Source organism: Gekko japonicus, unplaced genomic scaffold (genome assembly GCF_001447785.1).
Source record: "Gekko japonicus isolate JY-2015 unplaced genomic scaffold, Gekko_japonicus_V1.1 scaffold3639, whole genome shotgun sequence".
In the NCBI taxonomy this organism is placed as follows: Eukaryota; Metazoa; Chordata; class Lepidosauria; order Squamata; family Gekkonidae; genus Gekko; species Gekko japonicus.
The window spans coordinates 11,983-35,521 of NW_015168767.1; the positions used below are offsets into that span (position 1 = coordinate 11,983).

The window sequence follows — 23,539 nt, forward strand, 5'->3', positions numbered from 1 at the left end:
AAGCAACTTACCCTCCCTCTTCTCCTGCCTCCTCCTGGCTGAATGAGGGCCGGAAGTGGGGTGGCCAGAAGCAGGGGGCGGGGCTTCGTCATGTGCCCCGCCCCCTCGTACCTCACCCGGGGGAACTGCGATCCCCCGCGATCCCCCCCGAAATGACCTCTGGTTTACAATCTTCTCATCCAGCTGGGAGGAGCACTGTTTCCTTCCAGCGTAACCAGAGCTTCTCTGAGAGGTGTTTGCTTATGCTGTGTTTTCCTGTAGGACTGATCACACACAACATTTTCCGAGCAGTGAGGAATGTGACGGCTCCTCTAGTCTTTGAACAAAGTTGGAACAAATCTTGTCAATTATTTGAGATTTATTTTAGAGAATGCAATCTTTGCAAAATTCTGAGTGCAGAATTTTAGGTTTTCAGTGTGAACTCTTCCCACCCCTTACTTCCAAATTTGAAATTGGAGTCCTTTCACGCTGTTTCTTGAGGGCATTGATTTTGACAGCCATCAGATATAAAGTTTCATGCATTCTCACAGGAAGTATGTGGGTTCCAAGGCCTGTGGCACAGAAAGAGACCAGTGACACCATTATCCCCTTGCCATGATTGAATCCTTTGGTCGCATGAGGGTAGGGTTGCTAACCCCCCCCCCGGTTTGCCAGGGGTCCCCTGTTTTGGGTGGGGGTTCTGCTCGCTGCTGGCCAGATGGCCGGCGGGGGAAGCCATGCCCCCAATACCCACAGCCACCCATCTCTCTCCCTTTAAGTGTGTGGAACCCGTGTTTCCTCCTAAGCCGGATCTCCACAAGCTTGCAGGGAAATGCCAGCTTCATGCTCTTAAAGGGGAAATGCCGGCTCCTGCATTTAAAAGGGAAATGCCGGCTCCTTTAAGTGCTGGGAACTGCCGTTTCTGGAGATCCGGTGCACGGGCGGGGGGGGACGTCCCCAAAATGCCGTCATCACGTCGGGATGCCCCGCCCTCTCCAGGAACGCCCCCAAAGTCCCCCGCTGGGGGTGGAAGATGGACTTGGCAACCCTACATGAGGCAGGTACCTTGAATGACTCTGTGCTAGGCCTCTCTTTGCATGTTGGCAAGCCTTCAGCATGGCAAAGAGATTGTGATACCACTAATCCTTTCATCTACCAGAAACCCTGCCATAGGCAAAAACAAGTCCTATGTCATGCTAGGACCGTCTGTCATGAGATTCCCCAAGTGGGCCAGAAACTTGTTTGAATGTGGTGGGTTCTTTCTGAGTGTACTCCAGCAGTGTTTTCACCCAATCAGAACCCACGTTTCTGTCCTATATTCTAGTTAGGGCACACCACACACCTTACTGCCAGTCATATATTCTCAGCCTCACTTGCCTCACAGGTGGTTGTGAGTAGGGGTATGCGCTCTGTATATACCAGTCCAAATATATACCAAGCCGACAGTCTCCATAGGGTATAATGGAGCTGAATAAAGTCAGGTTTCACAAATGTTTACCCAAATCCCAATGCAATACCCACATTGGATTCGGGAATATTTGGGAATACCAATATTCCCAAATTGGGCGGGGACGTTTTATTTTTTTGGCACACCCCTAGTTGTGAGGCTAAAACGGAGGAGAAGAGAATGATGTAAGCCATTCTGGGACCCCATTCGGTAGAAAGGCATGGATTGTATTAATGAAGTAAATGAATGAAGTTAAAAATGATGTAAGCCATTCTGGGACCCCATTTGGTAGAAAGGCATGGATTGTATTAATTAAGCTAAATGAATGAAGTAAATGAATAAATATAAATACCATTGTATAATTGTACCAAATACTTTTAATATATCCAGCTCTCAGGGTGGTCAAAACTGCAGATACTTAAAAGCAAGAGTCCAGTCGCACCTTAAAGACTAACAAAATTTATGGTAGGGTATGAGCTTTCGTGACTCACTGCTCACTTCTTCAGATCCTTTGATCTGTAAATACTTACATCTGCAGATTGTGACCATGTTGACAGAAGGGAGATTAGCCCTCAAACTTAGGGGACCCCTTGGGTTTGTAGAAAAGTCTGAAACCTTAAAAAAGAGGGGCTCCCCCCAACCCCCCCACCCCAAAAAAACAGGGAACAGTTGTCTGTGCAAGTTTAGGTGGATTTCTCCTGGGATCCTCCTCCTTTCTGCCTGCTGCTGAGGCAGCCTCACTGGAAGTGTCTGGGCTGACCAGATGAAGCTCCAACACCGCCAATGCTGTTGAAAGAGCCACTGAGGCAGCAGGAACGGAGGTGGGTTGGTATGGAAAGAGGAGAGGAAACCCCTGCTGCCCCCTCCCCCTGCTACTGAAGCTTCTGGTGAGTTGGGCAGCCACAATATCGGAGAGGGGGGGATGTCTGGGTATGTGAGCCAAATCCCCTTTCTCTGCTGTCTCAGACAGTGGAGAAGAGGGGCAGGAACCTCCGTCTTCTCCCCCATCTTCCTGTTGCTGTCACCCCATCATGAGGCTGATGACTTGGCTGCTGGGTGTGTGAGTAGAATTGCAACAGAGGGCATGCGGCTGGACAGCTAGAGCGGTGGAGGGGATATGGCCAGGCATGCACAGCAGTGAGGAGGGGGTGGGCAAGTGAGCCAACCCTCCACGAATCTCTTTGGGAGGGGAAGAGACAAAGAAAGGAAGACTGATAGTGAAGGCTGGGGAGAAGGGAGGTAGGAAAGGTAAGGGCAGTGCCCCCTCCCCACAGGTTCCTTGCAGATCCCTGCATGTCATATTCTAAATACCATTGGTTGTGAATTATTAAATATGGTTAAGTATGGAATAGTATTTTGTGTCAGGTAGAATGCCCTGGTAAGATGAAATACTGTGTTCAAATATCAGAGTGAAATATCAAATATTACATTCATACATCTTGGTCTGACAAAGACATCAGATACAGTAAAGAGTGAGAGACTTACGTGGTGAATATTTAATACCAAGGATAAGATGGCGGAGGGAATTACTTTGCGCCTATAGTATAGGATGGAGCATTTAGTGGTACACAGACCATTTTGAGAGCGCCTACCATCATCAGCTGGGCAATTTCTGTCATGAAGAAACAGACTCACTAAGGGCTAATCCCCTCTGCCTCGCTTCATAATTACCTTAGCCTTTCCAGTTTTCCTCAGAGAATTCATAGGGGAAAAGCTGATTTCCTTCTGAGAATTCTCTGAGAAACTGAAAAAGACCAATTCTTGGGCAGCCTTTCTCATCAACCCCCCCCCTTCCCCATAACTTACTATGGTGAGGGGGAGCAGTGATAGGGAGATCTTCAGTGTGGGCTCTAAGGCACTTGGTCCACTTAGCTGAGGCATCGGGACCTTTGTTTCTGAAGCTCCCCATCAACAGCGGGTGTTCTACAAATGCTTTTAGCCTGTGAGGACTTTGCTTAAGCTGCTTAAGACCTATTATTGTTCCCTGCTTGGATAATGGGAGGAAGTGGCAGCAGGGACATCATCATCATCGTCATCGTCATCGTTATTATTGTTATTATTATTATTATTACATTACATTTCTATACCGCTCCTTCCTGAAGGCTCGGAGCGGTTTACACATATACATTTAATCGTCTAACTAGGGCCACATACATATCAGGGGAGATGGATGCCTTACCAGGCACCTATGCAGCGTAGGTCTTTCTGTGGCGGGGGCTTGCTAGGACCAGGCGGGAGTGTCCTTCGGCGGAGGTCTTTTTTCATCTCTTCGGCGCGGCTTCCTGGGATGGTCCTTTTATGGCGCGCGGCTGCACGATGAGGTCGCAACTGGTCTCTGTCCTGGAGGCGCCAACCGTGCTTACGTCACCTACATACATACATCTGTATGGTAATGAGGAGTCAGGGCCGTGGAGGGCCATAATGAGCCAAAACCCACTTCAGGACTTAGATCAAGATAGTTAGCTGTGTTTGTCTGTAGTAGTCGAAAAGAGCAAGAGTCCAGTAGCACCTTAAAGACTAACAAAATATGTAGCAGGGTATAAGCTTTTATGATCAAGATAGTCACTGCTCACTTCTTCAGATACAGCTAGAATGAGAGTCCATCTGTCTTATTTATTGGAAAGTGGAGTGATTTCAGATGCTGAATGAAAATAGCAGGCAAATGACAATAACAGCTGAATGACAACGGCAGGTGTGTTTGGATCTAGGTGAGATATGCAGAGGGGTAATATAGGTGTGGAGAAATCAGCATTGGTAATGAGACAGGAAACTTAGGTCTCGATTCAGTCTTGAGCTTCATTATCAGTTGTAATCCAGCAATTGTAGCAAAACTCATGAAAGCTCATACCCTGCCACAAATTTTGTTAGTCTTTAAGGTGGTACTGGACTCTTGCTCTTTTCTACAGCTTTAGGAGTGTGGCCTTGGTTCATAATGGCTTGTGGTGTTCTAAAATTGGAGAGTTTGTTTCTGAACTCCTCAGTTCTTAATTTCATTGCCACTGCGAAAACAAAGACCCCTATCTCTGAGAATAAGGGATTCTAGAAATAGCACGTGCATTTCTTTCTTTTCTTTTTTTTGGCCACCCGAAGGGGGGTTTTTTTTATTGCATTTTATATAAGGACTACAAACTACAATGAAAATAGGGAGGGGAACTACAATTAAGGATAAAGAAAAGATACCCACTACTGCCTAAAAACCCAAGAGAGGAGATCATCAAATTTGCTTGAATACAAAGTCACCCCTTAAAACGCTAACATTTTTATGAACTTAGTCAGACATGCTAGTATATCTTTTAAATCTTAAGTTTAACTGTTGATAAAACCCCTCAGAGCATCTCATTATTAAAAACAATATTTTCAAAGGCACAATTCAGAGTCCTTCAGCCTTCATTTTTTCTTATCCTGTCTTTTCCGCAGTTTGTAAGGACTTTTAGGAGCTGCCGCCCCTGTCTCGGAAAGAGAGTCCTCTCCAGAAGACCCTGAGTCCAGCTTGCCACTGGACTTACTGTCCTTTTCCTCTTTTTCCACCTCCTCTGGCTCTCCCAACTGGATTCTCAAAAACTCCCGCGCTTTAAGAACAGAGTCAATCTTTTCCTTTTTATTCTGAAGTTTGAAGGTTACACCCTCTGGAGTTAGCCACCTGTACAAAATGACATTTGTTTGAAGAAAAAGGATTAGATCTTTGTACTTCTTTCTCCTTTGTCTTATTTCAAATGGAATATCTTTCAGAATCCTGATAGTATTGTCCCCAATTTTCAAAGGTGATCCCGCTGTTGCTCTCAGGATAGAATCCCTCACATGCCTCTTCAAGAATCTCATTGCTATTCTGCCTTCAAATCTGTCACTGGGGCCAGTGCTTTGCTCATCATTTGCTTCAGATTCTCACCCTTAGTCTCTGGGACACCTTGGAAGCGAAGGACCAAGTTTGACTTCTCAATTTGTAATTGTAAAACTGTTATTCTGTAGAAACTTGCTTCTTTTCCAATTATTGTACCTTTTTCTTTGCCTTTTGAGCAGTGGCATCAACTTTTTTAATCTTCTCAGCTGTTTGTTCTGTAATGTTAAGAGTCTCATTCAATTGCTTTTGCTGAGTGGAGATGCATTGGTTCATTGTTGACAGTTGTTCCTTGAGATTATTCATCTGATCCAGCAGGGGGCGCAGGGATTCTGCCAACGTTTTGGCCAGCTCAGTGGTTCCTTCTGGTTGTGGACTCTCAACTACTTTCACTTTTTAAAGTTTTTCTTTCTCAGTCCTCTTGCCTGCCATTTTTATGAATTGTTTACTTTCGGAAAGATTTATAAAGTCTGAATATGCGCTCAAATGCTCATATACACCTTGGTAAGTCTTTCTCAACAGATTTCGTCTCTTTTACTTCCGCTCCCCCCCCGAGTCCCACTTTTAAATTTATGCGCATGGGAGGGGCCCCTCCCCCGCTTGCTTTACTTTCTAGTCCGTGGAGTGGGGAGCTTTCTTTTTAAATTCGCAAATGCGCTTTAATCTGACTCATGTTCATATTCGGTCATACGACCTCATTTAGTCTAACTGCTTGATCTCCAGCGCTTGTCCCGGTCAGCGTCACTTGTTCCAATCGGACACTCAGCAGAAGGACCGTCGGGACAGAGAAGCGCCTTGATTCTCCAGCATTGCGCTGGCGAAGAGGCGACCTCTCAGAAGTCCCCTGGCTAGGAGCCTTTCACCAGGCTCTGGGGGGAGTAGTGATGCCTGGCCCCCCCTTTCTGCCGGTGCACAGCTTTCACCCCCGGGAGGTCCAGGAGGTGAGTCTGCTCGGCGCGCCGCCATAAACCGGAAGTCATGAATTTCTAATATGCTGTGTAACTTTAAAGGTGGGATTGGCGAATGAGGAGAGGGGGTGGCACTAACAATGAACAGAGGATGTGATGAAAGAAAGACTACATTGTCAAAGTTAATTAAAAGGCGGAATGTTAGTTATACTGTGGAATGAGGAACTGAAGGGCTGGAGGTAATATGGAAAGAGCCTAAAATGGCAGCTTTCCAGAGGTGAGATGACAGAAGATAAAATATAGTTGAAACACGATGAACTGGTGTGTTTTTTTCCTGCTAGCCCTGTGAGGTCTCACCAGTGTTGGTTTGCCAGCTCCATGTTGGGAAATTCCCAGAGATTTTTTTTGGTGGGGTGTGTTTGGGCGGAGGGCAAAGTTTGGTGGGGAGCTCAGCAGAGACGTGAAGCAGCCATTTTCTCCAGGGGAACTTCTCTCTGTAGTCTGGAGATCAGTTGTAATACCAGGAGAACCTCTGGTACCATCTGGAGGTTAGGAACCCTGCACCAATGTGCTAAACCAGCTAAAGCATTGCATTGGCTGCCTATAGCATATCGAATTTGGTTCAAGGTGCTGGTTCTTACCTTTAAGGCCCTATATGGTCAGGGGCCGACATACCTAAGGGACCACCTTTCCCCACATGTTCCCCAGAGAGCACTAGGATTGGGGTCCCAAAACCGTCTGGCCTTTCCAGGCCCCAGAGAAGCCAGGCCGGCTGTGACAAGGGCCAGGGTCTTCTCAGTAGCAGCTCTGTACTGGTGGAATGAGCTCCCGGAGAACATCAGGGCCGTGCGGGATCTTTTGCAGTTCTGCAGGGCCTGCAAGATGGAGCTCTTCCACCAGGCCTTCGATTAGGGAGCCACACCTAATAAATTGATGCCCTAGCCCCGTTAATAACATCATTATTAACATCCTGATACAACCCAGACTACGATGTTAGCTGACTGTATGCCTGTTGGATGCTGCTAATGCCTGCCATCGCGATACTAACTGCAGTAGCACTTTATATTATGTTATGTTTTACAGTCACATTGTTGTGATTGTACTGAATTTTGTATTTTAGTGGTTTCATACATCCTATGTAAGCCGCCCTGAGCCTGCCCTGGCAGGGAGGGTGGGATATAAATGTAATAAATAAATAAATTCTTCTTCTAATTCTTCTTGTCAACCAACTGGCTGTTTATCATCTCTTAGGGTTGGAGTGCACAGTACACGTTTGTGGAGGGTGTTGGCCCATTCTTCAACTGTAGAGTACAGGCCACTAAAAGAAGTGACAATAACAACAACAGTGCCTTTAAGCTGCTTCCAACCTCACCTCAACACCTAGAGGGTAGTAACAGCAGCAGTGTCATAAATGTGTAGTGAATCTATTTCTGTCAAACAAGCAGGTCCCCCCCCCAAAGGCCTCTCTGCCCTCCCCATCAGTCTCTTCTGAGCATTATTAATATACCATCGATATCTTGCCGTTTTAGCAAATTCTGCATGTTTCTTTCCTGCTAGGCTGAAAGTAAGACCATAGAGTTCTCAGTTCTTCATGTGCATGCAAATATGACCTCTAGAACAGGGTCTGTCTGTGCAAAGGGTTCCCAAGGACCACGTGGGGAATTCCTGGAGATTTTGGGATGGAACCTGGGGAGGGTAGAGTTTGGGGAGGGGAGGGGCCTCAGTGGGGTATAATTCCAGACGGTCCACCCTCCAAAGCAACCATTTGCCTGATCGCTGCTGTCTGGAGATCAGTTGTAATTCTGGGAGATCGCTAGGCCCCACTTGGAGGTTGGCAATTCTATCTGTCCATCATTTAGCTCTCAGCTGCGGTTTGTATTGTTACTATTGCAGCAAGGTTGTTTAGTGTAAACTGAAGTGTTAAAATCAGCCAATGTTATTTTAGTATTGCAATCTATCCTAACACGATCAAGTTGTCATGGTTTACCGTTCTCACTCTCTCCTTCGATCAAGTTGTCATGGTTTACCGTTCTCGCGCTCTCCCTCCCTCCCTCCTCTCTATGTTTTTCAGATTATCAGTTTATTAAATGTCTTCACACCACAGAAATCGCTGGAGGAATTCCAGGATGTGTAAGTAATGCAGGCAAGAGTAAAAACCTAAATCTCTGCTGGGGCTGAGGTGAAGGGGAGGAGGGCATTTAATTTTCTGTAGAGAAAATTAAAATCGAGGAATAATAGAATGGATGTTCTGCTCCTTCTAAGGAATTGTCTCGTGGAGAAGCTCAGGCTAGAACCTGTTAAGTTTGGACCATCAGTCTGCTGCCTTTAGGTATTTCGGAAAGCACTCGTCGCCTACGTTTGTAAAAGCAGAAATGGAAAATGTGTGCAAAGCATTCTAATAGGGGTACTTGAAGAAATGCAGGGAGGAGGTGGAAATCATGTGCACAACATGCAGGGATCTCTGAAGGACTCTTACAGAGCTCTGTTTTAATTCCTTTGTGTTGCTCGCTTGCTCAGGAAGCGGCTGTTTCTTCCAAACTCCCTGAGGTATGCAGGCCTTTGAAACGTGGATAATTCACTCTGAAATAATCTCCTTGTTAAAATAAAAAGAGAGAGAGGGATGCGAAACATTTTTCTTCTCTTTCATATTTATTTTGTGATAACCTATGACTCTGTAAAGTGAGCTGCCTGGGGATGCGGCAGAGAATTGCTAGTATCTGTCCACCAAGCATTGTCCACTGTTAACTTGGAACACAGTGAAAACCTGACCTGAATTAAATCTGAGGCAATCCAAAAACATTTTCCCCAGAGTCCACTCTTCCTGCCTTTTGTGAATTTCCTTCACTGTCCCCAGTTTGTGTCCCACAATGTTACGCTTGCCTGGGCAAACACATTTTCTCCTTATGTTTGTAGCTCATCCATCAGTTTTAAATTATGTTCTTGGGGGCTCTTGATAGGGTTGCCAAGTCCATCTTTCACCCCCAGCGGGGGACTTTGGGGGTGTTCCTGGAGGGGGCGGGGCATCCCCGACGTGATGACGTCACGTTGGGGACGTCCGCCGCCGCCCCCACCCGCCCACGCACTGGATCTCCGGAAACGCCAGTTCCCAGCACTTAAAGGAGCCGGCGTTTCCCCTTTAAGAGCATGAGCCGGCATTTCCCCTTTAAGAGCAAGGAGCCGTGTTTCCCTTTTAAGTGCACAAAGCTGGCATTTCTCTGCAAGCCTGATCTCAAGCGGAGATTGGGCTTGGGAGGAAACACGGGTTCCATTCCATGCACTTAAAGGCAGCCACCCCTCTCTATCAAGAGAGAAGGGAGAGGGGTGGCTGTGGGTGTTGGGGGTGTGGCTTCCCCCGCCAGCCATCTCGCCGGCAGCGAGTAGAACCCCCCCAAAAAACGGGGGACCCCTGGCAAACCGGGGTTTTTTTTTTGGCAACCCTAGCTCTTGACTTCCTCGGACACTTTTCAGGGGTTCCTCAATTACAAGGTCAAGTAAAGGCAGACACCTATGTAAGACATCTAGCCCACCATCCTTAGAAGGTAGCTCTGTTGGTCTGCAGTAGAAAAGCTAGATTCAAGCTCAGTAGCACCTTAGAGACCCACAAGACATTCGAGATATAAATTTTCAAGGGTCAAAGCTCCCTTGAATCTAGCTTTCATCAATCCTCAGTGGGTTCTCTACAATGTGTTGGGTGATGCTGGGATGAGAAAGTGTTACAATCGTGCGTAAGCAGTAATTGTTGTCTCTCCCTGCCAGTTATTTAGTAATGGAGCTGATGGATGCCAACTTGTGCCAGGTGATTCAAATGGAGCTAGATCACGAGCGAATGTCTTACCTGCTGTACCAAATGCTTTGTGGCATCAAGCACCTTCATTCCGCAGGAATCATACACAGGGTAAGCGAGCTTCTTCAGGGAAAAAAATAAACATTTGAAGCAAAGAAAATGTGTGCATCCTTTCCGCTCCTGGGAATGCCAGCTAAAAGCCCCTGAATGGCTTCGGTTTTATTTGCATCTGCAGCGAGAAACACTAGGGCAGGCTGCTCGAAACAAAAACTGGCTTGGTTCAAATATATAAAGTGCAACCGCAGTTTGTTTTATATGTGGTTAGTTTGCAAAACCAGGGTTTGGTTTCCAGATGATCTTTCAGCTCTTGGTTTGCATTAATAAATGCTGGTTTTTCCACGGCCTCCCTCAAGGACACCAGACTCGTATCTTTGCTGCAGTGAGGGCCAAACTACACAATACAATTTTTAACAAGTTTTGTCCCTGGGCTCAGCTCACTTTCTTCCATAGCCAAACAGCAGCTGTGAGGAATGGCTTTTTAAAAATCTATGGGTGCCCGATTGGGTCAAAAAAGTGGCTCAGGGAGAGAAGGAGCTCCTGCCTTCCCTCCCACTTGGTTTCTCCCTGCTGAAACTGCCGAAGTTGTTCCATTTTGGAGCTGTATGTGCATGGAATACTCATTAATATGTATCTTGTAGTTTGGCCCTGAGAACCAAACTGCATGTTCTGGTGGCCACAGGTCCAACATCTATTGGGGGGGGGGCTGTTTTGGCACTTGAAAAGGTGCAGGGGGGGAAGTCACCTGGTGCTACCCCAGTGTGGGCCTAATCAGGGTTGGGCCCTCGTGGCTATTTTTAAACAGCTAAATTTTCTTTCAAAATGGCGTTGGCATCTATGGGTTGAACAGGAACCATGCCCTCTCTTAAATCCCTCGTCTCAGGATATTTGGGTCTTTTTCGTTTATAAAAAAGACAAAGGGGGAGTGATTTATAGGTATGCATGGCATGGATAAAGTGGATATACATTATTTTTCTTCCTCTTTTCCCTTAATACCGGAATTTAATATCACCCAGTGAAATGGAATGGCAGTTGTTTTATGACGGAAGAAATTGCTTCTTCACACTGTGCATAAATAATGTCCTCATTGATGAAGACCACTGTGTTGGATGTCTTGAAAGAGGGACTGACAAGTTCATTGGGCATAAGTCTATCAATGTTCTGTTAGCCAGGATAGCAAAAGGAAGCCTCCATGTTCAGAAGCAGTATACCCCTGAATGCCCATTATTAGGGGACAACTGCAGGAGAGGGCTGTTTCCTTCAAGACTGACTTGTGACCTTTCTGGAGGTATCTGATTTAAAATTGCTGGCTATAGCAGGGTTCTTCTTGTGTTTTTGCATGCTTGTCTTATGTTCTCTTTCCCCTATATTTCCAATATACCAGACCTAAAGCAACACTTCTCCCAGTATGTCTTGTAGGTAAGTTTTGTGTCTGCTTTCTTCCTTCCTTCCTTCCAGGATTTAAAACCAAGTAATATTGTGGTAAAATCTGACTGCACATTGAAGATTCTGGATTTTGGACTGGCCAGGACAGCGGGCACTAGCTTCATGATGACTCCATATGTGGTCACGCGTTATTACAGAGCACCAGAGGTCATCTTGGGAATGGGCTACAAGGAGAATGGTAGGATATATACGTGCATATGATGAACCACGTGGGATGGAGTAAAGCTAAGGCTGTCAATTGCCCAGATTGAAAACAAAACAAAACAGGGACTTGTTCCTTTAACAAAAACTTGCTATGCACGTACTGGTAGTCCTAAGTTTTTCATCCACATGGAGATGAACGTGCTCCCCTGCTATAGCAGGTGGTCGAAAAGCTGACAACTAGCGATAGAGCATGCTGTGAAAAGAAAAAAAGCAAGCTCCATATAAAGATAGGTCTTAAACTTAAAAGTCAAAACAGTTTGGCGCTTGAGTTTCCGCAGCTGTAACCAGCCGGCAAAATCAGAAAGCGTTTGTGACTCTGTGTACACTGAGGTATCCAGTTTGATAGGGCAGGCAGAACGACTAAACAATGCATGTGATACAACCTGACCACCCGATTGGCTGTAGTGCTTTGCGTAACTCGAGAACTAAGAGAGAACCCTGATAGAGCATCTGGGGTTGGACTAGAGAGGATGCCTTGGCATCTGTGGCAGTTCTAGGAGTCTCTAGATGTGGCCTGAAGCCAGTGAAAGCTGCCCCTCCAGGCCTTTCTCACTTCAAAATATGACTCCTGTTAATCTTTAGTCACCAACCAAGGTTGGTTATGTATTTTATATTATTATATGTTTCCTGTGTGTAACTCTGTCATACAGTATATAATAACCATCCAAGGTGTATATGCCTCATAAAGGCAAAAGAATTTGTGCAAAATCTAATGATGGGTGACTCTCTTCTAGTCTAATTCGGAGTGGGATAGTTTAAATCAGAATGATTCGTGTTAAATATTAGGTATTTTTTAGGAATGTGTTTTCTGCTTTTATAATGGATAAATGTTTATTTAGTTATTTAAAACGTTTTGATGCTGCCTTTCCACTCAACTTAGAGTCCCCCAAGGCAGCAAACAAAAACATTAAAACGAACTTTATAAAATACACACATGGAGAAAACAATTAAAAACAACTAAACAAAGCACATAAACAGGAGGGACATCGTTGAGGGAACACCAGGAAAAGCATAAAAGGTTTCACTCGTTGATGGAAGATCATGACACTGGGGAGCAGCTCAGTCTCCCTGGAGAAGGAATTCCATAATTTTGGTGCCACAACTGAAAAGGCCCTTTTCTGAGTTGCCACTCATCTAGCCTCAGAAATATCCCACATTCAGGCCTGTTTCTAAACCAGGACAGGTTTTTAGCCTTTGAACCCATCTCTAGAGAGGATGGTAACGCTGTCAAATATAGCAGTTTATTGGTGGTATATACAGTTGCCAGGCCTAGGCCCTGGTCACACGGAGCATTTGCCCCGCTGAAGGCACAGGAGTCCCGCGGAGTATCCGGGCGCGATCACACGGGAACATCTGGTAGGTGTAGCATTCCCGTGGCGAACCCGTGGCAAGCCGCCGAAGCCGCGCAGTAAAAAACTAGCACACCACATGTACTAGCAAACGCTTTGCCACGGGCCGCCAATGGAAACCTCCCGGTGTGATTGCGCCGGTGCACGGCTTCCTCCCCCGTCGTCCTCTTTGCTGCGGGGAAGCCACCGTCACGTCTGATCACATAATAGCGCATCAGAATGCGATGGCGCAAATAGCCGTGCTCCCCCCCCCCCGCGTTTTTCGGCATGTTTGGCCGGGGCAGGAAGTGACCTCATGTCTTCAGCCCAATGGCTAGTTAAAAAAAAAAGTTTCTCCAAATAGCCTCCAAGCGGTGGTGGGAAATGAGAGGCAGAGGCAGGGGGTGCCCTGCCCCTGCCAGGGGTCTGGCCACTCTAATGGTAGGGCCAAAGGAATTCATGATTTTGAACAGTTTTGGATTTGCTCTACTAGGAATCCGGCATCCAACTTGAAGAAGCTGCATGGACAATATGTAAAAATCAATATACGAATTTTGATTTTTACTAGTAGAAGACACTCGTAAAATTCCTATCAAATAACACATGGACAATATCCAGCTTCAATCAAAACCCTCAACGAAAAGTGTTTCTAAGCTACAATTTGGCTACACCATGGTATCTGGCCCTTTGCTTTCTTGCAAATGGAGCCCAGACAAAGCGTTGGACCCCAAATCTGAAAGTTTTGGCAGTTACAGACGGACCCTGTCTATAGTACAAATGTCTGTTGGTTTCATACTACCTTATCTCTTATGGCTTCCCTGAAAGAAACCTAGAAATTGTAATTTGGCAGGTTGCTGAGAATTTTCGTAGTGGTCTCTGACATCCTTGCCCCTACTTCCCAGTACTTAAATTCTTATTCATCCACGGTAAGAGAGAATAACTGTTTAAAAAGCTGAGACCTTTAACAGTTTTGGTTACTTCCAATGTCATATTTCCTTCCCTGTGCTTTGAAAACATGTCACAGTTTCTGAAAAAGAACCTCTAGGACTCAAGTATGCCTAAACATTATACCTTTGTACACAGAAGCTTTCTCCCAGTCCCACAGTTGTGGGGCAAACTGTGTTACTGTTTAGTAGTCAGGGGCAGATGCGTTGCATTTGCTTGGAAATATGCTACTATTATATGACACTACGTGGCCTGGAGCCTTAGTACGGAGGCTTTGGGACTGAACCTTAACTAGGCTATTGTTTATCCCCACCACCCCCACCAGCTGGGCTGCTACAGAATAGTCAGGAATTCACATGCTATGGTTGCCTACTCCAAGTTAGGAAATACGTAGAAATTTTGGAGGGTGGACCATGGGGGAGGGCAGGGCTTGGGGTGGGGAATGACTAGGGTTGCCAAGTCCTACCTCGGGAATAGCAGAGGGAGTCCCGGATGTCTCCTGGAGTCTCCTGGCACACATGCAAAGTGTGATCACGTCACATGCAAAGCCGTGATCACGTCACCCGGAAGTGACATAATCGCGTCGGGCACATTGGGGGCGGGGCCACAATCGTCTGAGGGATGATAGAGCGTCCCCCCCGCAACGTGCCCGACGTGATTACGTCACCTCCGGGTGACATGTTCATGCCAGGCACGTTGTGTGCTTTGGGGGTGGGGTCCCCCCCAGTGGCCCAATCCCCACCGGCGGGGAATGGGCCTCTCGGGCAGGGGTTTCCCCGCCCCCCAGGGGGTCTTGGCAACCCTAGGAATGACCTTACTGGAATATAAATCCCTAGAGTCCACCCTCCAAAGGAGGCATTTCTTCCAGGGGAACTGATCTCTATGGTCCAGAGATCAGTTGTAATACTCAGAAATCTCTAGGTCCCACCTGGGGTTGGCAACCCTAGCACATGCTGATCGGAGAGGTAGTGAGTGTGTTGGGAATTACCTGTTGGATTTTTGTCTGTTGTGTACCATAAAAGGTGCAGCATGCCTGGCAGAAACAGAGGAAACAGCTGGAGCATCTGGTTCAAATGAAGCTCTGAAGCTACCTGCAAGGGGGAGTGACAGGGAAAAGGTTGTGTGGATGGCTGGATATACAAGTCATCCACCTGGAGACTCAGTAAGAAAGGCAGACTATAAATAACAAAAGCAAACACATACTAAGTAGGAGGCTAGCAGCTTGCAGCCGTTCCATGATTCAAGGCCGGGCTCCAGCCCGTGACTCCTTGAACGAGACACGGGAAGGAGAAAGGAGATTCTACTCTTGTTGTCAAAGGCCAGCCTTCTAGCATTTACGCCCAGTTCTGTCGAATCCTGTGAACTCATACTGTCTGCCAATCACAGGGGCCAATTTTGTACAGCTCTATTCCCTTCCATGCCTAAAAAGGGCTTTGGGGACTTAAATAGGTACAATTCTAGATAATGACCCAGCCTCAGATGGTGCATGTGGGTGGGGGGTGTCCCAAGTCCTTTTATTCCCTGGGCAGTTCATGTGCATCTGGCTTGCACATGTCCATTTGGAAGCTAGCCTGTCCATTTAGAAGAAATGAAATGCAGTAATGGATATAACCCCTAGTCTTGGGTCCCAGGCGTGGGCAGGAGATGCTGCTGTGAAGAGTATATCATTGTGGTAATGGGAGATGTGGAATGCCTCCATCAGAAAGGGACCTCTCAGATCAACATATTGGGGAGCAGAAGGAGGTATTTCCTTTGTGCTCAAACAGTGTTTTCATCTCAGATGTTCTCAGTTTTTCTTTCTTTCTTTTTTTTTACGTCAGCCCTGCACATATACAGTGCGAAATAGGGACTACAGATTTTTTAGGCTAGTTGCAGCAAGCTACAGAGAGAAGAGCAAGGAATGCAGTGGAGATAAATCCATTATATTGCTCTTGCTTCTGCCAAAAGTAATCTTTTCCCCTTCAGAAGAAGATACCTTTTTCAGCACTAAATGCAATGGAGGGAAATGATGAATCCTCTCAACCTTTCCATTTTAATGTGTAGAATCCAATTAGCATGCGGGCGGCTCTTTAACTAACATCTGACTGCAATCTGCGAGCCGGCAATTAGATTGCTATTTTAGCCTGATTTCTTTGTTATTTAAATTTAGTAATAATGTGGGCACATTTGCAGCACACCTTACATTTCTCAATTTAAAGCCGACGGCTGCCTCGAACGTGGTTATTAGTGGCGGTTATCAGCTTAAGGTGCAGATTTCCCTATTGTAGGTATTAATCAAGGGGAACTGCTTTTTAAAATCCCCATAAGCAGAAAACTTAAAGCTGCTACCAGAGGAATTAAGGGTGAGCTCTGGAGTCACTTTCAATCCAGAGTTCCATGTTTGCTCCTGATATGCTAGGGCAGCCCCCGTGTGAGCCGAACGTCAGTGGAAGGGGGACGTTCCATCTGCCCACCCCCTCCATTGTTGAGACCCCTGACCTGGACGACCCAAGCTAGCTTTATCTCATCAGATCTTGGAAGCTAAGCAGGGTCAGTCCTAGCTAGTATTTGGATGTGAGACCACCAAGGAATTCCAGGGTTGCTATGCAGAGGCAGGCAATGGCGAACCACCTCTGGATGTCTCTTGCCTTAAAAACCCTACTGGGTCGCCATGAGTCGGCTGTGTCTCGATGACACCTTTCACCAACAAAACTATAGAGAACCTCTTGTGAGTACGGAAACTGATCTGGCCAGCAAAGGACTCCCTGAAGCAGGGCAATTAGGTTGCTGTTCTTGTGCTAAATGCAGTTAACATTTCAATAATCTGAATACATGCAAATAATTATTGTTTCTTACTAGTGCTGGCATTTGTCTGCCAAGAGAAGCCAAACCAGGAAGGGGGCAAGCTTACCATCCTTAGCGACATTGATATAGCCATAATTTGTATTTGATATATGAATTCATACCAGTACACAGTATAGCACGATAGATATCCCCCCTTATGTAGCTGCTGTCCTTAAAAAGTTGGCTTAAATTTCATTTAAAAAATTTCCTTTAGTATATCTCTCTCTAACAGAATAATGTGCCTAATAAAGGCCGTCTTCATGCTTTCATTTTCTCTTTGCACCTGAGTTGATGGAAACAATGTCTATTTTAGCACCATTTTGCTTCACCCTGTTCCCGCAAGGCCCCGAGATTGCCCTCCCCGAAAGCAAGAACCGCTCCACTCTGTCAGGCATGCTTTTGCTGTCCTGTGCACCCAGTAGTGGCCACCCCCTTCCTTTCCCTCCAGATGGAACGTTTCACCTTGGTTTCTGTTTAACCCAAAGCAATTGTTGTTTTGGGGCTGTTGTTTGTTTTTGTGGGGCAAAAAGAACAGGGGTGAAAAAGAGACGAAATCAGTTTGATAGACCAAAATGAACATAAAACAACACGAAAGTCTGCGTTTAGTGGAGTGGTGAAGTCACCAGTGGCCCACAGTGGGATGCCATGGCGCCAGATAGCAACCTGGAAAATGTGCAAGTACCTTTACATTTCCTGGCCCAGTTGAAGATAATGGCTGCTGCAGCCATTCACATTCCCCCTCCCTGATCCCGTTATTCAGGTTTTCCACCGTTTCTTGTGCAATTCTTGGGAAGTCCTGCGCATTACAGAAGGTGGAGGGGGCAGGGAACAGGACCAGATGTGGAATGCGCAGGAGAATCCATGGCTGTCTCATTTTCCACCAGTAGGACTCCAGAGCTCCCGCTATGGCAGGAGGCTTTCTGCTGATAATCTCTATTGTCTGCTGCCCCTCCGTGCCTGCTGCCACTCCGAGCAGCAGCAGGAGGAAAAATTTTAAAATAATAAAACAAAAAAACTGCCACCAGCCTCTGTGCCAGTATGTCACTTCTGGGTACAACCCAGAAGGGACTGTGGGTAGCTCTAGGAATTGCTGGAAATCCTATGGCTTTAACAAAGAGTTACTGGCCTTTCCTAGAGGTACGCATTATCACTTCCGAATTGTACCCAGAAGTGACGTGATGACATTGGCACTATCACATGACCCCACCCCTGTCCCCACTCCAGCCCTCCCACTGGTTGCCAGGCTCATCCTAACCACTGAGGATTTTAAAGTTTCAATACAGGTCCTGGGGTTGTGGCCTAGCATCTCTGGCTGCTGCTCTGATAATGTTTGAATAACAACATAATCCAAATGTAGCTGAGTGGATCCTGCGGAAGTTCCATGTCAGCAGAGCATTTCCCTGGTGCAAGGCAGTTTAGGGCCATGCTGTGCTTGGGACTTCCAGTGTAAGTACAGCTCCGTGGCACATAGCCACAGGAAGCCAAAAATTGCACCGCTCCGGCGTTACATGACTTGGCCTAGATTTTGCAAAATAAGAGATGATTTTAATAGAGTTTTCCTGTACCCTGAAGCCCTGGATGTTTCTTTTTTTTTGCAAGTATTATTTTTAGAGATCTGAAATTTATTGAAGCTCTTGTAAAAGTTCCTTAAAAACCGAAGTATTCCGAAAGTGATAAGATATATGCTGGCCCATGTTGCGGTCATAGCCAAGGTTAAATGTTACTGAATATCCAGAATTTTCATGCATGGGCTCCAAACCAGTCAAGCCGTAATGCTGGGATATGGGATGATTTCACTCTGGTCCATGGGGCTGGTCATCTCAGGCTGGCAATGATTGTGCCTTCTCCCTTGGCACCTGCCATTTTGTCACAAATAAGTTGTCTTAATTTGTTCACCTCTGCAGTTTTCTGTGCAACAACTAATGTTTTGCAGTACAGCACAAACCTGCATCGCCGCATAAGGCGACAGAGTAAAGGGGTTTGCCGAACAAGAGATCACAATATGCAAGTTGAATAGGGTTGCCAGGTACTACCTGGTTGCCAGTAGGGGGCTCCAGGGTCTGTCCTGGGATCTTCTGGCACACACACCACGATGACATCATCTGAAAGTGACATCATCACATTGCTGACATTGGGGTGACACTCTAGTTTTTGGGCAAAACTCTATGGTTTGAGCCCAATTTTACCATAGAGTTTTGCCCAAAAACTAGAGTGTCACCATTGATGTTGGCGATATGATGACGTCACTTCTGGGTGATGTCATTATGTCACATTCGGGGCATTTGTGGGCGGGGTTTCCCCCCACCAGCCAGCTGGCCACTGGCAGAAAGGGCCCCACAAAAGCAGGGGAAACCCTGCCTGGACCGGGGCCCTGGCAACCCTAAAGTAAAATAATCTGGGCAGTCCTGTGATCAGCTGGGACACTTGCTACTACTTCAACAGTAAGAGGCCTAAATATCTCTGGGGATGCAGCTGTGCCTGACTCAGTACACTCCCTTTTATAGCCACCACTTTCTGGTAGCAATCTGTGTGAGCTCAGGCTGAATGATGGGACTGACCTCCGTCTCACAAATTGCTTCCAAGACATCATGGTTTCAAAAGGTTGTGCTCCAGATTGCAGTACTTCCACATAACGGTGCATCCCTGTGGTTTCTGAAGACATTTCCCATTGAGGGCCCAGTCTAAACTGGCCTTTCATTTATGGAATTCTAGGTCAAGTTCTCCAGTTTAACTGATTTGCTGATTGGAGTGGAGAGCTGCAGTTGGTAAGACTCTTTATGCCGGAGCAGTCCAAAGGCCAGATCTTGCCTAACAATTTGCAGGCTAGACACTTATGTGTATGTGGTGGTATAGATGCCCATTCATTATACCCGCCCTGAGCCCATTTTCTTGTGGTTGGGCGGGGTAATCTAATAAATAAAGAAATAAAAAATTACACATGCATAGCCATATGTTATACACAAATTCCTGTGTGGGCGTGTTATTGATGGGAAATGCAACCTTCTGCCCCCAGAGTGCTCAAACTTTTGTGTGTTAATGCAAAAGAATAGCCAGGACAGATGAAGTTCTGTGGTGTTTGCCTCTTTCCAGCGCCAATTAAGCCCTGTGCATTTGCTGCTACTGTAGATTGTATGGAGGCAACATACTAGGTAGCTACAGTGCTACTGATTTTGGCTACTGCTTAGACACAGGGGCCAAGCCTTTAGTACGGTAGGAACTCTGAGAGTTACAGAGCAGGCAAGATTAGCATTCTGGGCATGCTGTGAGTAAGGGATTGCTGAACTGGATGCTTTTAAATTATTGCATTACATCAGTGGGGGGGGGACAACCCTAGATTTTTAAAACATTGCGAAGTGGTTTTCATTTTGCTCTCTTTCAGTCACAGATTTTTGTACTGTCAAAGATTGTTTTCAAAAACTTGAGCATTTTAAAAAAAACTTACTAAATTTTTCTGGGGGGTGTAGCTTCCTCTTTCTTTTCAATGTTTTGTAAGCCATCTTAGAGTCACCTGCATGTTTTTGCTGCAGTGCTTTATCAATAATCTAGGCATATGTGGAATAATACTTTAAATTATGAACAATATAGAATTCAGGCCAAAACTCAATGATACATTTGACATTTTCAGTCATACATGATATTGGGGGAACTAACATTCCCAAGACCAATTTGGCTCAGGAGCGGGGAGGGGGGGCTTTTACCCTCCCTCCTGTACTGTTTTCTCCAGCACTGGAACCCTGACTCAACACGTCATCTAGTTTGGCCCTAAGAAATGTTGTTACACACAGTCCTGCAACTGTGTGGAAACAGGTTACCTTTGCGGCTGTGGTGTGTATGAATACCAGAATTTCATGAGCAGGGCTGATTGCATGGATCTTTCCCAATTATTTGTCACCCAGAGATAATGTTCCCAGGGCCCTCCAGGAAGCCGGTGGGGGATGGGGGGGTGAGCTTACTGGGAGCTGGGAGTTTCATTGCACGTTTCAGCCACATGCCCATATGACTAAAGATGTGACCCGGAAGTGATGTAGGCACATCGGGGACATCAGGGCAATGCTCTGGTTTTTGGGCAAAAACTCTATAGTAGAATTAGCTTCTACCATAGAGTTTTTGCCCAAAAAACAGAGTGTTGCCCCGACATTCCCAATGTGCCAATGTAACTTCCGGGTCACATTGAAGTCACTTGGCACATCGCTGAAATGTTGGGTATTCCCAGGGGTCATTTCCTGCACAGGAGCGGAGCTCCGGCAGTAAAGAGCCCAGGGGGCAGGCACATGCAACAAGCCCCGCCCCCTGCTCCCAGCAGCTCTCAGTCAGAGCAAGAAGCAGCCATGTAAGTTGCAGAGCCCCCCCCCCCGCCCAAAAAAAAGGTTCAAAACAGTCTAGTGGCACCTTTAAGACCAAGTTTTATTGAGGTACAAGCTCTCCCTCCTCTGCGAGGACAGATCTGCACGTTTCCCCCCCCCATAGCTAGCCATCCAAAAAAGTCCAGTGGAGCCTGAGCGGTGGGTGTTGCCTTCTGACATATGCAAATAAGTTATGCTAATGAGTTATGCTAATGAGCTCCTGCACCTCTTGTTCTATGAAATGACCCCTGGGTATTCCTCCCTTGTTTTGGGGGTAATTCTCCCTACCAGTCAGCTGATCAGTGGCAGGGAGATGGGCAGGGGACCCCCGCCCTTACCAGGGGTCAGGCATCCCTATTCAAAGAAGAAGAAGAAGAAGAGATTGGATTTATACCCCGCCCTTCACTTGGAGTCTCAGAGCGGCTTACAAACTCCTTTCCCTTCCCCTCCCCACAACAGACACCCTGTGAGGTGGGCGGGGCTGAGAGAACTCTGACACAAACTGCTCTTTTTCAAGGACAGCTGTGCCAGAGCTTGTGACTGACCCAAGGTCACAGCAGCCGAGAAGACAACTGTTGCTTTAAAAAGACTTACCATGTAGGCCTCCTTGTGCATGGGCTGCGACATTCCTACGTGTACTGCAGTAGACTGGCAACATGCCATGGGGAAATGGTTCCTGCAGTAGGTGCATGTGAAGGATATCTGTGATATCACTCCTCAGGTGGCTGGTCCACCAGTACAGCATTCTGCAGTGGAAACTGGTGTGGACTGAATACTCTTGGCTTGCAGAGGAAGTAATGCAAGAAGAAGACATGCCAGGAGAATTTGAGAGTGGCAATGAGTGCAACTGCATGGCCCTAAGAGTTGTGTTTCTCACAGATTTCACAACCCATGGGCAGCAAGAAACCCTCTAAATGTAATGCCCTGGATGCTGTTAGCATATACTAGATGCAACTTTGAATGATTAGTTTACAACCACGACCTCCCCCTCCTCCCAAGTTTGAGCCTTAAAACTCTTTAATAAGTAAAATAATCTGACAAAGTTGAACTCTTCTAGTATTATGGACCTTGCGGTAACTTTATGATGTCTTTGGGAGGATTTTGTGTGTGTGTTAAATGTTCAATGGAAGGTGCATAAAACTGCTTTCTCTGATCAACCTGCTCTTTTCCCCCTCCTTTTAGGAGCCAAAATGTCTTAGTTAACTTTGCCTTCCCTCCCCTTCTCTCTTCATTTCCCTGTCTCTGCTGTTCTAGTGGATATATGGTCAGTAGGATGCATTATGGGAGAAATGGTGCGCCACAAAATCCTCTTTCCAGGAAGGGACTGTATCCTTACTCCATTTGCTGCAGCTTTCATCGAAATATTTCTCTTTCCATCCCCCCCCTGCCTTATCCCAAACCTTTTCTATCAAGCAAATAATATATGGCCGGAATGCAATGACAGAAGCAAACCCCCCTCCAAAAAAACCCCAACAGGTTGCATTTGGCAGGTACGTGTCATCATGACTGCAGTAAACTAGGGAAACAGCAAGGAAAGGAAAAGCCAGACGTATGAAAAATGATTTCAAGCAGATCTTCGTACCGAACCCTTACATTTGTTAACACCAGTTTACATATACCTATAACATGATCACAAACTTGTAAACTTTTTCTAACTGATTACGCTTTAAAAAATGGCCCATTTTTCCTTTTAAATCTTTTTTCTTTTTCTTTTTGGCTAAATGCTTTACAAATTTTGATATATATATTTTGAAAAAAACGTTTGTGGTGACATCATAATCTTTTGCTTGCTAATGCATCGTCATCCCAGGTCCGCATTGATGCTGTATGGACTTGTGTCAATACAACATTTTATTTTGAATGCTTTAACTTCCCCATTTGTGGCCTAGAAGAGATCCAGCTCTCCTCTGAAGTTTCCTGGAAACGGAACGGCCCATTGGATTTTCAAAATAAAACTTTCCTCTCTCTTTTTTTTTTTCTCCTCTTCCCTGCATGGGGTCTGTTAACATTGACAAAATTCTGCTCACCCCCCACCCCACACACACCCTGTTCTGTCTTGTCCATTTGAGCTTCGGCGATATTCTTTTTACCATCTCTCAATGTGGTAAAAGTAATATTAGAAAATGAAAACAATTATAATGGATAAAAAAAGGAAAGAGAGTAAACAAAAATAAGAACAAAGGAAAGTTTAGCTTTTGTGGGGGAGAAAAAAAGGCGTTGACGTGAAAAAAAGAAAGAAGGATTTCCAGCTACCTAGAAGGAGGCCATTTTAAAAATTAGCTTCAGAGTTCTTTGACAGCTGGCAGGGCTATTTTGGGGCAGGAGCGCACAGAAACGGAGTTCCGGCTGGCTCCTGAGTTGGCCACGCCCAGCAGGAACTCATTAGCATAATAGGCCACACCCAACAGCAGGAACTCATTAGGACTAGCTACCGTAGGTG

General features: G+C 46.0%; 1 protein-coding gene across 2 annotated transcripts in view; it reads left to right on the plus strand.

Moving 5' to 3' along the window:
- The window catches only part of LOC107114224 (mitogen-activated protein kinase 10), a 99,368-nt gene that overhangs the window by 3,250 nt on the left and 72,579 nt on the right, over window positions 1–23,539 (plus strand). The window contains exons 2-5 of one of the 2 annotated variants that reach the window (XM_015415664.1): window positions 8,241–8,299; window positions 9,926–10,064; window positions 11,469–11,634; window positions 22,354–22,425. In XM_015415664.1, coding sequence (XP_015271150.1) covers window positions 8,241–8,299; window positions 9,926–10,064; window positions 11,469–11,634; window positions 22,354–22,425 — 436 coding nt within the window. The remainder of the gene's footprint in view (window positions 1–8,240; window positions 8,300–9,925; window positions 10,065–11,468; window positions 11,635–22,353; window positions 22,426–23,539) is intronic. The other variant, XM_015415665.1, reaches the window with a different exon arrangement.